The sequence below is a fragment of the Pseudorca crassidens genome, chromosome 16, assembly GCF_039906515.1.
Source record: "Pseudorca crassidens isolate mPseCra1 chromosome 16, mPseCra1.hap1, whole genome shotgun sequence".
NCBI lineage: Eukaryota > Metazoa > Chordata > Mammalia > Artiodactyla > Delphinidae > Pseudorca > Pseudorca crassidens.
Window position 1 is genome coordinate 16,041,057 of NC_090311.1, and position 15,980 is coordinate 16,057,036.

Here is a 15,980-nt window from a genome sequence, read left to right on the forward strand (position 1 = left end):
TTGCTGGAAAAACTTTCTGGGGACTCAAAGCGGGTTTGTGATTTCGTTTGTGTATCACCAGATGGGGGCCAGTACATAAAAATGCTGACTGTTAGGGCTTATCTGGAGGGGGGGGAATAATAAGGTTTGTGACACAATTACATTATTCCCACTCCCCGTCCTCTGTTCGATGTTACATTTACAAAAATAAGAGGTGACCTAATGCCTCGCAATGAGCCGGGCAGGCCTGAGCCAGAGGGCTTTACAGGCACTTAAGCACACACCCCAGTTCACCCCTGTTCATCTAGTCCTGTATCCAGGGGTCTTCATCCAGATTTTGCTCCAATACTGCCCTCTGGTGGCTAAAAGATCCACATCCCAACTGCTTCCCAGGGACAAGCTTGTATTCATTCCTGCATCCATCCATCCTGTTGACAGATACCTATTCAGCACAGTGATAGGGTGAACAAGACAGACTCCCTGCCGTGGAACTTACATGCTAGTACAAGAGTGAGATATTATTCAGTGGTTGTCCAACTGATTACTCAGTAATCACTCGGCAGTGGGGCAGGCGCTATGAATAGGTAGGAAAGTTTGCGTGCTGGGCGGATGGGGGCTGGTGTAGGGAAAGCCTGTGGGACAAGGTGGGGAGGGACGGGGGGGCTGATCCTAAGAGCAGTGGGAGACCCTAAAGGGTTTCAAGGGAGGGTGGCGTGTTCAGGTTTGGATTCCAAGATTCTTCCTCCAGCTGCTGGGTGGGGGACGGAGGAGAGGGGGACAGGAAGGGATAAAATGAGACCCGTTAGGAAGCTGTTACCATCGCCCAGCGCAGGGATGGTGGTAGCAGGAACTAGAAGCAGCCCGTGAAAAGCTGTATTGAGAAATCCACTTGAAAATGAGTGGGGAAAGGAAACCAGCTAAACGTCAAGCTGCACTTTTAGCTGCCCCTCTGATCGCGAGAAAAGAGCAATAAGGTGGCAGAGCGGTGTTGTGTAATGCCAGCATGGTGACTGTTTTTCCTCACGAAAGTAAATCTGTAGTATTTATAGAATTCCCAGTTCTTTATAAAGCCCAGAAACCCTGTTGGCATTTTAATAGAAATACTCAATGTGATAACGTATTTGATTAGAATGCATTGTCCCCTGGAGAAAATCAGGCACCAACTTCACTGGAATTTAGCTCAAGATTTGTCAGAGCCAGCTGACCTGGTGTAACGTGTATAAGACATCCTGACTCTTAAAACCATAAACAAAAATAAATTTGAATTTTGTTATTTCTTAGGGATCCAGGTAGTCTTGTATAAATGGACTAGGGTTGTAATCTGAAATGTGATCATTCATAAAATAGAGGTGTCGACCTAAAATACATACATTTGAACAGTCCTCTCCCGGTCCATTAGCCTTCTAGAAATACATGTTTATAAACATCACGTGATACTTGGGACAGATGTCCACAGCATCATTGAGGTGGCACCAGGGTGTCAGCAGTAGCAGGAAATATCATTTGGGGGTCCCTGGGGGATGGGATATGCTAGTGAAAATGAAGAGCATGACCCCAGGGCTCCCAGAGGCCTTGCCCGGGGTGGGCATCAGGGCAGGGGTGGGGCACCAGGCAGCACACTCCAGCCCTGCTCATGTCCCTCTCGGCCTCCTCCCAGGCCAAGTCTTCCGAGGAAATGGGCCACTGGCTAGGCCTCCTGCTTTCTGAGTCGGGCTCCAAGACAGACCCAGAAGAATTCACTTACGACTACGTGGATGCCGACAGGGTTTCCTGTATCGTAAGCGCCGCCAAAACCTCTCTGCTGTGAGTATTAAGGGGCCTCCTGCTTTGCACCCTCCCACTCCCAGCTATGCTTCTAGACCGAGGCCCAGGCTGGCCGCTGGTGGTCAGTCGAGCAGGGTGGCAGCTGGGAACTCAGGGTGGGTCCTGTTCTACCCAGCAGCAGGCAGGCCAGGGCCAGGGAGCAGCCCTGCAGGAGGCCCAGCAAAGAGCTGAGCCAGACCTCTGGCCCGGGGGCAGCCACAGCATCCCTGGCTCTCATGAGACGCTATCCAGCTCCTGAAGGCAGAGTTGGCGCCTTTCCTGGCCTTCTGCTTTCCTTTCTGTGGAGACAGCACTTTCCCATGGCTCCATCGCTGGGTCCCAGCACACCCTGGAATAAGCAGGGCAGGGGTAGTACTTCTGCTTCCTAGATGAGCAAACTGGGACTCGGGGAGAAGTGGTCCTCGGTTGGGGGGTAGAAGTAGCATGGGTAGAAGCCGGCTGAGCCAAAATGGGGAAGGCATCTGGCCTGTGCTGGCCGAGTGTATTGTGAAGATGAAGCGAGAAAGGGTTTTGCTGTTGTTGGAAGGAGATCCTGAAAAGGAGAAATCAGGGCGAGAAGATGGCAAAAGGATTCCAAGAGGAGGGGTACGGGGCGAGGGAAGTTCGTTTTTCGGGAAGAGAAATTTGGAACCAGGAGTTCTAGTAAGAAGGCCCTGGGGAGAGAGGGAGGGGATACCCCTAAATAAATGAATTTGTTTTAAAATGAGGTCAGAGCTAGTCCCCAGGCCTCCTGCACTGCCCACAGATTTCTCAGCACCTCTCATTGTTATGACTCCTTTGAGACTGGTGGCTTTTAGCACCCTGTCCTGAATCCTCTTTTGCCGTGTCTTCCAGACTGATGCAGAGAAAGTTCTCAGAGCCGAACACTTACATTGACGGCCTGCCCAGCCAGCATCACCAGGAGCTACTGTATGATGACGTGGAGGTGTCAGAGCTGACGGCTGTGGTAAGGGCGCCGGCTGGGCTGCAGCCTGGGGCTGCCCATCCTCTTCCTGCCAAGCCTCAACGCCAGAGATCGTTAGATGGTCCCTGAGAGGAATGGACTCCAGGTCACCCTCAGGGCCATCAGTGCAGAAACCGAGGCGCAAGAGGTCATATTTTGTATAGTGGGGCGCTGCCGTCTGCCTGGCTTGGGGACTTGTCTAGATAAAACAGCTGGTTAACCACCCTGGTCAGTGCCAGGGGTGCGGGGTGTGGCGGTGGGAATGGGGAGCAGCAACACCATTAGCCTTTTTTAAAAACTGAAGTAGAGCTGATTTGCAATATTATATTAGTCTCAGGTTTACAGCACAGTGTGTCAGTATTTTTATAGATTATATGCCACTAAAAGTTATTACAGGGGCTTCCCTGGTGGCGCAGTGGTTGAGAGTCCGCCTGCCGATGCAGGGGACACAGGTTCGTGCCCCGGTCCGGGAAGATCCCACATGCCGTGGAGCGGCTGGGCCCGTGAGCCATGGCGGCTGAGCCTGTGCGTCCGGAGCCTGTGCTACGCAATGGGAGAGGCCCAAACGGTGAGAGGCCTGCGTACCGCAAAAAAAAAAAAAAGTTATTACAAAATAATGGCTGTAATTCCCTGTGCTGTACAATCTATCCTTGTTGCTTATCACCATAGCAGTTTGTATCTCTTTTATACATAGCAGTTTGTATCTCTTAATCCCATACCCCTATCTTGCCCTTCCCGCCTACCCTCTCCCCACTGGTAACCACTAGTTTGTTCTCCATATCTGTGAATGTTTGTTTTGCTATATTCACTTGTTTGTATTATTTTTTAGATTCCACATACGAGTGGTATCATACAGTATTTGTATTTCTCTGACTTATTTCACTAAGCGTAATATTCTCTAGGTTCATCCATATTGCGGCAAATGGCAGAATTCCATCCTTTTTATGGTTAATATTCCATGTCTCTGTGTGTGTGTGTGTGTGTGTGTACACACACACACGTATATAATACATACATACATCTTCTTTTTCCATTCATCTGTTGGACACTAGGGTTGCTTCCATATCTTGGCTACTGTAAATAGTGCTGCTATGAACACTGAGGTGTGTATAGCTTTCCAAATAAGTGCTTTTGCTTTTTCTGGATATATACCAAGGAGTGGAATTGCTGGATCAGATGGTAGTTCTATTTTACTGTTTTGAGGAACCTCTGTACTGTTTTCCATAGTGGCCGCACCAGTTTCCATTCCCACCAACAGTGCACAAGGCTTCCCTTTTCTCTACATCCTCGCCAACATGTTATTTATAGGCTTTTGAAGATAGCCATTCTGACAGGTGTGAGGTGGTATCCTGTGGTGGTTTTGATTCGCATTTCTCTAATAATTAGTGATATTGAGCATCTTTTCCTGCGCCTATGAGCCATCTGTATGTCTTCTTCGGAAAAATGTCTGTTCAGGACTTCTGCCTGTTTTTTGATTTTTTTTTTATATTGAGTTGTATGAGCTATTTATATATTTTGGATATTAACCCCTTGTCGGTCATATCATATGCAAATATTTTCTCCCATTCCATAGGCTGTCTTTTCATTTCATCAGTGGTTTCCTTTGCTGTGCAAGAGCTTTTAAGTTTAATTAGATCTCAGTTGTTTATTTTTCCTTTTATTTCTTTTGCCTTAGGAGACAGATCCAAAAAAATGTTGCTATGCTTCATGTCAAAGAGTGTTCTGCCCACGTTCTCTTCTAGGAGTTTTATGGTTTCAGGTATCACACTGAGGTCTTTAATCCATTTGGAGATTATTTTTGTATGTGGTATGAGGAAATGTTCTATCTCATTCTTTTAGCTGTCCAGACACCATTAGCCTTTGAGGCTCACAGCTGAGGGGGAATAATCCCCCTGACAGCAGGTTTGCTTCACTGGGCGTGGGCCTCTGTGCTAAGGGCTTCTGTGGGTTATCTCATTTAATCCCAGCCACCCGATAGGGAGGTACTATGAGTCTCTTCTCTCCAGATGAGGAAGTGAGGTCGGGAAGATGAAGTACTGTCTCCTGGGTCCCCCAGCTGTTGAATGGCAGACCCAGGCCTTCTAACTCCAGCTCAGCAGGAGGCTCCCTGGGAAGGAGGCCCTGCGAACTCCGGCACAAGGAAGGGGACAGGAGACCTGCGGCAGGGCCCCCTCCAGAGCCCAGGGAGCTGAGGCTGTGGAGAAAGCCCCCTGTCTCTTCCCTGTGCAGGGGGAGGCCCCTGAGGAAGCTGCTCCTGCGACAGATGCCCCGAGTGAGCCTGACCCCGACCGCGTATACCTGGACCTCACGCCCGTCAAGTCCTTCCTGCACGGCACCAGCGGTGCACAGGCCCGGGCCCCCTCGCCCACGCTTCCCCAGCCGGACCCTCCGGCCGAGGCCCTCCCTGCAGACCTGAACCCCACCCCCGATGAGCCCCTCATGGTGTCTCCAGAGAACCCCGAGTTGCAGGTACAGGGGGCCCCCCAGCAGGTGAGCTGGCCTCACCTTCTGGGGTGTCTCGGCCAGCTGGGTCCTGTTTGCTTTCTCCCAAAGCAGATGCAGCAGGAGAGTCAGGAACCTGAGGAGCCTTCCCTGGGAATCACGGCAGTCAAAATCCAGACTGAACAGCAGAAGATCTCCTTCCCACCGAGCTGCCCTGACACTGTGCCCATCACCCCAGCCGGGGCCAGCCCACCTGTGAAAGACAGGTTGAAGGCAACCAATGCAGGTGCCTGTGCTAGATTAAGAGTTGAAGGTTTTGGAAAGGGCTTGGAGAAGTTAGCCCAATTCCCTCCCTTTCAGATGAGGAAACAGAGGCTCAGAGAGGTGAAGGACTTGCCCAACGTCACACAGCAAAGAAAGGGTGGGCCCCATTTCCTTTTCTGTCCGTGCTAGGCTGGCCTGGCATCCAGCTCTAATCTACTGCCAAAGCCCTGGGTTCCGTCTGAGCCTGCAGAGTGGGGTGGGACAGCCCTCAGGGGCCAGCCTGGCTGACCCGGGGGTTCCCCTCTCTGGGTCTGTAGAGATCAAACTTGGCAAGAACAGGACAGAAGCCGAGGTGAAGCGGTACACAGAGGAGAAGGAGAGGCTTGAGAAGAAGAAGGAAGAAATCCGGGGGCACCTGGCTCAGCTCCGGAGGGAGAAACGGGAGTTGAAGGAGACCCTGTTGAAGTGTACAGGTAAGGGCCCCCCCTCAGCAGAGAGGGCCCGTGGAGGGGCCTGGGCTTTCCGGGGGAAGAATCCGCATCTGCACCTGGGCTGCAGCCCCGTCAGCCTTTGGCACAGGTGGGTGCTCCCTGCAAAGTCCTCCTCCAGCCCGTCTGAAGGGCCACTGTCCTGTACCAGGACGTAGCTGGAAAGGAGGAAATGCTCTAAAAATTGTGTTTAGACCGGAAGTATTTGATTCTCACTTAAAACAAATGAATATTTTTTGGCCCATCTTCTAAAGCAGTGCCAAGGTCTTTTCCTGCCATCTGGGCTGGCTGACGGGAGCCCTGGGTCCTGGTTTCCACAGTAACCACATCTCTAATGCCTCATCTGGTCATTTTTTTACAAGCACCTTGAGTTTGTGTTCATTTTAAAGAAATCTGAATCCTTGTAGATTATTTTCCAAGTCATCTTCATATGATTCTTCAGCCGTTTCCTAGCACCTTGTTTCTCCCAAGACCTTTCAGCAGCATTTGACTTCGTTTTCAGAGTAGTAACTCTGGGCTCATTTAATATTTAAACTGCACACTCACACTAACAGGTTCGGGCTCTCTGGGAAGCTTATAACATGATTGGTGGTGGAAGGTCATGGGGGGGCACAAAGTGACCCACTGTTTTTTTTGTTTTTGTTTTTTTTTAATATTACATCTTTATCGAGAGAGAATTCACAGACCATACGATAACCCATTTACAGGTGGTTTTCAGTATATCCACAGAGCTGTGCAGCCGTCACCACAGTCAATTTCAGAACACTTTCATCACTCCTCATTAGCAGGCGCCCTTGCTTAGGATTCTATATTGAACACGTCCATCCTTTCCTCTAGCGCAGTGAGCTCCTAGGGTTGACTCTTCATAAGTCGTCATTTCTTGGTGCTGTAGGACCAACCTGAGAACTCCAGGGTGAAGAGGGAAGCATAAAACAGGGCTGAGAAGGTGCCAGGGCTGAGGACCACTGCTCCACTAGGCCCAGGGAAGCAGCACACGTGCCAGAAGGATGGAGGGAACCGTGTGGGGCAGGTTGCAATGGCCCAGCCATCCTCCAAGGGTCATTAATAAAGCTCCTCTGTCCCTTTGGGGTCGCTGTCACAATAGCAGGTATCGAAACAACTGAGAGTCTCTCTACCAGAAGGGACTTAGGACTCAGGTTCAGGCCCTCTCGTGAAGGCAGAGCTCTTCTTCTGGGGCCTCCCCAGCCTTTGTGGAGTGCGGACACAGGACCTGGGCTGGGAGGCCGCCCATCACCCAGAGGCCCATCCCAGCCCTGAGTGTTGGAGCCAGACCTGTGGTCCGGGGCCACTTGGGGTCCTGTTCTGGCAGAGCGTGTGCGAATCCTGCCCTCCCCCTGGTGGGGCTTCTGGCTGAAGGGCTGTTTGTTCCCTGCAGCCGACTGGCTTCTCTCTGCAGACAAGGGGGCGGCAGCCAGCCTGGAGGAGAAGCTGAAGGAGATCGATGAGGAGTGCAGGGTGGAGGAGCGCAGGCGCGTGGACCTGGAGCTCAGCATTGTGGAGGTGAAGGACAGCCTGAAGAAGGCCGAGGCCGGGCCCGTGACGCTGGGCACAACTGTAGACACCACCCACCTGGAGAACGTGAGCCCCCGAGTGAGTCTGGGAGCCGCGTTCCTCTGAGCTGCTTGCAGGGCCTCCTGGACTGGGCTTGGGGACTGGGTCACCCTCCCCGCCCTGAACTCAGCCCTCCCTCTCTCCTGTGACCACAGCCCAAAGCTGCCACCTCGACTCCTGCCCCAGACTGTACCCCAGTCAACTCCGCAACTGCGCTCAAGAACAGGCCTCTGTCGGTCATGGTCACAGGCAAAGGCACCGTCCTCCAGAAAGCCAAGGTAAGCGGTCGTTCCCGGCCTCCTTCTGGGCCACGGGTGGCAGAAGAACTGTCACTATGGTGGGGCCCTTCTGAGGCGGGTGGCACTTTCCAGCTTCGAGTGGGGGCTCTGCTCTCAGCAGCAAGAGGCAGGGGCTGGGGCTTTGCTGTGTCTTTGGCATTGACCAACCAGAAAGGTGCTTGTGCTTGGTTCAGTGTCCTTACGAGTCAGCCTGAGGGCGCGTGAATCCCTGCACTGCCCGCCACGTGATAGCAGTAGAGTCTGGGGGAGAGCTGCAGTTCAGAGACAGACTGGCGCTGGACAGTTTTCCAATTAAAAAAAACCTCAGTGACTCTGAAGGACTTCTGCCATGAAAACCAAAGCAGCAGATTCAGACAGGTGTCGGATTTGCCTAAAGCCATCCGGCCGGCTGGTGACAAAGGCTCAGTAAAAGGCGTAAACAGGGAGCAGGTGCCCATTGCTGGGTTTTTGCCTGAGGGCTAGACAAAAAGTGTTATGAATCCTTGACTCATTTATACAGTCAAGAGCATGCCTAGAGCTGCCTGTGTTCTTGGCAAACTCTGCTCCTTATTTTTATCCTGCTTATTACCTGCAGGAGATATTTTGAGGCACCTGCACCAATGACTAAGTATTAAATCCATGCAAGCACACGAGCCACTGCCACGGCAGACATCACTCACCTCCCTCTCTGCTGCTCCAGGGCCTCAGAAATCTCTGAACACGTGCTCCAAGCAGTGGGGGACACGCAGGGGTTGAACCTTACTTAATTGGCGTCTCTATTCCTAGCTTCTTCTAGGAATATGTAGGTTGGCTACGGAGGATAACTAACTTTCTTCTTTTGGGGGGACGCTGGTGTTTGAATGGTACCCTAGGAATGGGAGAAGAAAGGAGCAAGTTAGGAAACAAACTTCATCTAGAGACTCTCCTGTCAATATGGACCTTGTTGACAATCCTGCTTCATTACAGTCTTCGTTAAAGCAGCAACTCTGTAAAAGGGTGAGTCTGTTTACAAGAAAAAGGAAGGACTGGGGTTCTATGAATGGAAAACTTCAGCTAAGAGGAGGCTCTGTCCCTTTGCAGAGCCAAAGGAAGTAATACGACAACAACAACAAAAAAGACTTGTTTGGAGACCTAAGTCTATTGGTTATAAACATTACATTGCTGTATTTAGGGGTATTCTGTGTTTCTTCCTTGAAGTTTTCAGCAATTGCTTTATCAAGCTTTTTAAGTGAAAAGATTCTGATGTGGAGACTTTGGTGGAAGAGAAATTAAGGTAGCAGGGCCCTGTCCCACTGGTCACATGGCTTTGGTGATTGAGAAGGTCTAAACCCCTATCTGATTCTTAGCAGCATCAGGGGTTAAACCGTCCTTGCCTTCAACTGTGTAAAGCCATCTATGGTTTTTTGAGAAATGGTAACGGGGAAAACATTTGGGACCAAGCTGAGGCACTGTTGCCAGTAAATTAAGGACTTTTTCAGGCTAAAGCAGGCCAGAACCAATTGCTTTTAAATAAAATTTTAAGTGATGCTGTATTACATAGAAAAAAAAGTTTCAAATCCTGTAATTTAGAACAGTGAAAAGTGACTGTTGAGATTTAACTGACATTTTACATTACCATAGAAACAAGATTACCCTGTGTTTGCAGATTCAGTCCTGCGGTGAGGCGATTTCTAAGAGAAGAGTTACTTAGTATAATGTTCTCTTAGTCCCTGTTTTCTTAAGTTGTGCTCGATGTCCAGGCCCTTATCCAAGAAAAAGAGGGGCGAGTTTTGTTTCTGGTGGTCTCTTTCTTCTCTTAAAATTGGCAGTGCTGTTCTTTGTGTTGCCCGTTCTTCTCTTCTGATGGCACTGGTTAACACAGGTTGGAACACATTGGTTAACACAGGTTGGAACATTTCACCTGTCATCTCTCAGCCTCATTTCTGGGGGTTCTGAATCAGAGTTCTTTAACACTGGTTCCTGAGAACTAAAGGTCTTTTGAGTCTTATTGTCTTTCTAATCCCAGGGCATTTATTTCCTTTGTCATAAACACTTGGTGTCCCAAGTGGTGAGTTAGTTTTGGTTTTTTTTTTTAATAAAATGTTTGTTAATTGTATTTTGGATTTTCTTGTATTTCATGGAAAGACATGGGGCAAGGCCTGGCAGACTTCTACTTAAAGGGGGGAAACATCATGGTTATTTATGCACTGAACTTCACACTATGTGCAGTAAAAACTGGTAGAACTACAAGGTGGGCTCTTAGCAGGAGACTTTAAGCCTCCTTAACTCAAGTAGCATAGGTAAGGCTGAAAGAAGATTTTAATAGTAAAATTAACACAAGGGAAACATCTTTAGAGGCTGACCATATATAAGTGGTTGAAAATCAGTACTCCTAGAAATTAAACACACTCCTAAATAATTCCTGGGGGAAAAAAAGGTACCAGTACTTGGAAAGTTGCCTTAGTAGTAATAATTAAGAAAGTTTATAGCATAAACATGCTGGTTTTAAAAATGACAAAACCAGGGCTTCCCTGGTGGCGCAGTGGTTGAGAATCTACCTGCCAATGCAGGGGACACGGGTTCGAGCCCTGGTCTGGGAGGATCCCACATGCCACGGAGCAACTGGGCCCGTGAGCCACAATTACTGAGCCTGCGCGTCTGGAGCCTGTGCTCCGCAACAAGAGAGGCCACGATAGTGAGAGGCCCGCGCACCGCGATGAAGAGTGGTCCCCGCTTGCCGCAAATGGTGAAAGCCCTCGCACAGAAACGGAGACCCAACACAGCCAAAATAAATAAATAACTTTTTTAAAAATGACAAAACCAAACTTCTGGCTCATTGAAAAGGCGAATACAATAAAAAGACAGCCTAGGGCAGTATTAAATGGCAGAACTGAAAAGGAGGCCTTAAGTACAGATACTGACGAGACTTTTTAAATTATAAGAAAACACTATGAATATAGCAGCTTGAAAGTCTGAGGACTATATAGTTTTTAGAAAGTTAGAATTTTGTATCAGAGCTATGCTAACACATATTGCAAAAGAAAATCTCATTTTTGAACACAGATGAACAAAAGCTTTAAAGTATTGGCAAAAGAAATTCAACAGTGCTTAAAGAATCAGGTATTGCGACCAGACAGCATTCACCCAAGAAATCAAAGGTGATTCAACAACTGAAAATATACTAATGGGTAATTTATCATATTAACCGATTAAATGTGAAAAAACATCTTCTGAAAGGAAGCAGAAGAGCAAACCACAAATCTCAACACTCCTAATAAACACTCTTTGTAAGCTAGGAATAGAAGTAAACATTCCTTATCAAGTAATCCACAGAACATCATGATGAAAAAGTCCCTTCAAGTCAAGAACCAGATGCATGCTGTTACCACTACTTCTTAAAACATGATTCTGAAGGTTCTAGACAATGCAAGATGACAAGAAAAAGCAGTATAAGATTTCAAAAGGAAGAGACAAACCTGTTATTACTTGTAAATGCTGTCTTTCTAAAAAAGCAAGAGAATCAAATAATCAACTATTAGAACTAGAGCATTTAGCAAGTTGGCTGGAATAAGGATCATTTGGAGAAAATAAAAGATTTATGATCTATCTGCAGTGTTTAAGCTTTTCCAAGGAGAACATATTTATATATTACATGTGTAATTAAAAGCCAATTTATTTTAAAAGAAAGAAAAAGGGTTGGCTGGGAAAAGATCACTTAAGGCTATCTTGTTAGGAATTCCCTCTGCCGCTACTGGGACCCCAAAAGGGTTGAACTCTTCACACCTTCACTAGAAAAGGTAAAGTTTCAAGGGCTGGGACCTAAAAATAGCAACAGTAAAGGCTTTGATATGTAAGCCCAGGGACCACAGTTTTGTGGGGGGTTTTTTAAGTCCAATTCAAATGGGACATCAAAATGTCAGCCCTGAACCAGACAAAAAGCCTACACTATGAAACGATTAAACTGCTGTTAATATAAAGACAAGGGGTTCATGTAAATTCAGACATCACCTATCGGCACCTGCCAGGTGGGCATGTGACCCTGCTCTGATGTCACCTTCTGCCAAGGCAAAAGCAATAATAGGAATGAAAATATCCCTTGAACGCAAATGACTGTCATGCACAGTGCTCGGCACACAGGACTTTTTAACGTCTAACAGAACCATGGTGGTGACCTTTCAAGTACTTTTATTGCACCAGAAATCCTAAAATTCTTAAAGCTAAGCAATACTTAAACCAAGGTAGCCTTGAATGTTTGCCTATAAAACATCACATTAAAGTATTTACTTTAAATATAAAAACTGTGATAAAGTATTTGGATTTAAATCTGAGATCTACAAAGGCTTCTACCAAAAACCCAACTCCCAACACGACCACCCAGGGGGAGAACTGATTCCTAAATACTGTGGGGTAAGGAAATAACCAGTTCACCAAAAAAATATTCCAACTAAGCCTCTTTGCCATTTAGGTACAAAAACTCCTGTTAAATAAATAACCAACGTTACTTCTTGAAATATTCCTTTCAAAACCAGGTCTAAAAAAAAAAACCTAAAACCAAGCAGAATAAGATCTACGCCTAAAAAAACAAAACTCCTCCAAGTTTCTTTGTTCTATATTGATTGAGTTTAAGAATTCTACTCCTTTTTGCCCCCAAAGGGCAGAGTAAGACAAGCACTCAAGAAACACCCCGCAATTAACCCTCCTAAGTAAAGGCTGAGAAGCCCCTCGAAGGGAATGCTGCCCAGTGCCCAGGCCCAGCTCACGTGGCCCCTGGAGACCAGGGCCGTTTGCACACTCAGCCCCTCCCCCAAGGCCAAACAGCTGGTTAATCAGTCACCTTCCAGTCTGGGGCCTTTCCAACTCCCACACGCGGATCCAGTCACCAAAACTAGTCACAAATGCCACTCAAGCCCCTTTTCAAACTAAGAATGAATCCCTCTGGGACATCTTAAGAGAAAGATGTGTTTCAAGGTCCACCCTTTGTCTATCTTGAAGTGTCATCACGTCGGGGGTCCGAGTGACACTCTCATCACTGCCTTCTGTTGGGCATGACTGTCCCAACAACGTTCTACTTAGCATCTGTTGTGGGAAAAGTGAGCTTCAAACAGGCCATTGAAAGTCTCCAGTTTCCTCTGTTCCTCCTCAGGGGAAAGGTGGCAGATGACACCAGCTCAGCAGCGTTCAACTAGGTCAGCAAAGTAAGTACTTACACCTGAAGAATTTTCAACATCATCGTTAGGGGCGATATCAGCTGCTACTGTGTCCCTAGGCAGCACCGTCTGCAGCTGGGCCCTCTCTTCTCCCTGGGTCAGGAGAGTGGGCAGGAGGGTTCTGGACAGGGCTGAAGGCAGACACGCAAAAGACCCCACGGGACAGGATGCTCCACTGAGGGCAGGCCCCCTTTCAGCACCCAGGGGACCCAAGCCTTCTTGGTAGCAGCTGGGAGGGGGGCAGCTGCTGCCCTCCTGCAGGCTTTCGGCTGGGGCCACGTGCCTTGGGGGCATCTCCTCTCAAGGTCCCTGGGAAAGAAGTGAACTTTGAGGACACGAGGAGTGTCTGAGTCCTCTTCTCAACCAACTAGCTGCCTCACGGGCCCCATCATGCCTTGCTCTTACTCCGTAAGCCAAGGAAGGGGTGCCCCTCACATCACGCCTGGTATCAGGAAGCCCACCTCTACCAGTGCCTGAAAACCCAGGGCTCCAATGGGAATCATCCTCTGGCTGCCGCTGCTGTTCTAACTTTAAATTCATGAACGGCGGCCACAGGTGGGCCAGAGTGCTGCCCAACGATCATTCTCTACGTCCTCACTCTGGGCCCCTTCTCTCCTAGACAGTTACTAGTTCTCTTCCCTCCTCAACCTCCATGTCTCCCCATCCTCTCTCTCAGCTGAGCAAACAGAAACGCTCGGGGGCTTCCCTGGTGGTGCAGTGGTTGAGAATCTGCCTGCTAATGCAGGGGACACGGGGTCGAGCCCTGGTCTGGGAAGATCCCACATGCCGCGGAGCAACTAGGCCCGTGAGCCACAACTACTGAGCCTGCGCGTCTGGAGCCTGTGCTCCGCAACAAGAGAGGCCGCAACATAAGAGGCCCGCGCACCGCGATGAAGAGTGGTCCCCGCTTGCCACAACTAGAGAAAGCCCTTGCACAGAAACGAAAACCCAAGACAGCCAAAAATAAAAATAAATTAAAAAAAGAAGGCTCAACATTTAAAAAAAAAAGAAACGCTCGGAACTCCCACCGACTTCTACCCACCCACCTGTACCTGTGCCACATCCTCTGCCTGCCTTTCACTTGCTCCTCCCTCCCAGTCATCAATTTTCATCAATCAGAGTGTGTGCTCAGCACCATCTAATACACTTCGTGCTGTATTTATTTGCTGTCTCCCTCACTAGAATGGAAGCTCCACGAGGGCAGAGATTCTCTGTCCTGCTTCCTGCTCTGTTCCCCGCACCTAGAATAGCACCTGGGATGTAGGAGGCACCCACTGAATGTTTCCTGCATGAACGAACAAATGATTGATTCCTTCCACTGATGCCCTAGAGCCTCCTTTGGCTGTGGCCCTGGGGCTCAGGACTCTCAGAACAGCACCCCAGCTCCCAAGTGCACGCAGGCGCCCCACTCACGGCTCTCGCAGTGTGCGCCCTCCCGGCCATCGCAGCACCCGCAGCGGTAGCTCCCGTTGTGCAGGACGCAGGTGCCCTCGCTCATGCACGGGCTGGGTGTGCAGAGGTTAACTGGCCGCTTGGCTTCTGCAAGGGAGCACGTGCCAGCAGACCCAGCCTGGGCTGGCCCCGAAGACCCCGCTGTAAGGAAGCCCGGTACAGAGGCGAGGCCACCAGAGCAGAGTCTTACACATCTTAGTGGCTCCGTGGGCCTTTGAGCTACAGGTTAGTTGGGCCCCATACTGCATGGCCAGTCAAAGACCCGACTTCCACCCAGCTTTCCTACACGTGTACAGAGACTCCCTCTCTAGGGCGGGCCGTGCACACAGCAGTGCTTATTGTTATTATCGTGGCCACATGCTTTTTAAAAAGTGGAAAGGATGTCACTGGCAAAGGAAGGCTTGGAGTCAGGCTGTCCTGGCTGTGTCTGCTCCTACCAAGGTCAGTGCCAACCCGGGGTCCTATGGGTATCCTAATTACGTCTTCTTTTTAAGTGGGGTGCATACGTTCTCAAGTTTGGGAAGAGGTGCCTGTGTTAAATTAGCTGCACCTTAAATGTCAGGTGAGTGACATTCGTGTGAGTGTGGCACTTAGCATAAAGCCTGGCATGTGGAAAGCGCCCGGCAGTTGGGAGGACTTGCTGTCCCTGTAATGATGTACGTGAAGGCTCGGGCTGAGGTCCTCCCTTGGAGGCGGCCCTGAGGGTGTGGATCGCCCCCTACTCACCTCTGCATATCCACTTGATGAGCGTGTCCTGGTGGTGCCTCAGGTCTGCGTAGGCTGCCACGTGGATCAGGGAGTCCCAGGGACGTGGGAGCCTCCGCAGTGCCTCCCTCAGGATAGGCCCCATGCCCATCACCAAGACAGAGACGCCGTCGTCCCTCAGCTCCTGGGCAGGGACAGCCACGTCCTCTGCCCCCTCCCACCCGTGACCACCACCGCAGCCTTGGGGACACCAGGCCGGGTGCCCCTCTGGACCGTCATCACCTTGTCATAGATGTGCAGCAAGGCCGTGCCTGCCGAGCCCACCCCACCCAGGTAGGGGGCCTGGCTCCTGGCCCGCAGCGCTGCAGCGCTGGTGAGGTGGGGGTCCCTCCCAAAGGCTGTCTGGACCTGGCCGCCATACACCACCAGGCCAATCTGTGTCACGTCAGGGTTCACGTCAAACCGGAGGGCACAGCTTCTCACGAAGCTCTGCATCTGGGCAAAGTCCTCGGGCCCCACAGAGGTCGAGGCATCCAACGTGAAGACCAGGTCCAGCGACTGGGCCTGGCAGCCTGCAGAACAAGCAGAGTGGACCTCAGCAGGCAGCAAAGTGAGGACTGCTCCGGGGTGAGCGGAGCCCAGGTCAGCCAGTCTGCTGTCTGTGCACTGCAGTATCCGTCCTCCACCCTCTCCTAGAATGGTAGCAGGACACGTGAATGCTCAGCTAGACCACATTCCTAGCCTCCCTGGCAGCCGGGTGTGGCCACGTGACAAGTTCTATATAGTGGGTTGTGATTGCAAGTAATTGTGCGATTTCCAAGTTATGTCCTCAAAAGGAAGCTGCTTG

General features: G+C 49.8%; 2 protein-coding genes across 17 annotated transcripts in view; one reads left to right on the forward strand and one right to left on the reverse strand.

Annotated features, from left to right (window-relative positions):
* The window catches only part of AFAP1L2 (actin filament associated protein 1 like 2), a 123,676-nt gene extending 113,791 nt beyond the window's left edge, over window positions 1-9,885 (forward strand). For 6 of the 16 annotated variants that reach the window (XM_067709307.1, XM_067709314.1, XM_067709317.1 and 3 more), the window contains 7 exons: window positions 1,637-1,782; window positions 2,638-2,749; window positions 4,976-5,474; window positions 5,770-5,925; window positions 7,337-7,551; window positions 7,668-7,790; window positions 8,577-9,885. In XM_067709307.1, coding sequence (XP_067565408.1) covers window positions 1,637-1,782; window positions 2,638-2,749; window positions 4,976-5,474; window positions 5,770-5,925; window positions 7,337-7,551; window positions 7,668-7,790; window positions 8,577-8,618 — 1,293 coding nt within the window. In that variant the 3' untranslated portion in view covers window positions 8,619-9,885. Of the gene's footprint in view, window positions 1-1,636; window positions 1,783-2,637; window positions 2,750-4,975; window positions 5,475-5,769; window positions 5,926-7,336; window positions 7,552-7,667; window positions 7,791-7,984 lie in introns of all 16 variants that reach the window. The other 10 variants (XM_067709315.1, XM_067709318.1, XM_067709312.1 and 7 more) reach the window with 9 other exon arrangements.
* The window catches only part of VWA2 (von Willebrand factor A domain containing 2), a 66,218-nt gene continuing 59,918 nt past the window's right edge, over window positions 9,681-15,980 (reverse strand). The window contains 3 exon segments of the mRNA XM_067709336.1: window positions 9,681-14,515; window positions 15,155-15,343; window positions 15,346-15,705. Of these exon segments, the coding sequence (XP_067565437.1) occupies window positions 14,343-14,515; window positions 15,155-15,343; window positions 15,346-15,705 (722 nt within the window). The 3' untranslated portion in view covers window positions 9,681-14,342.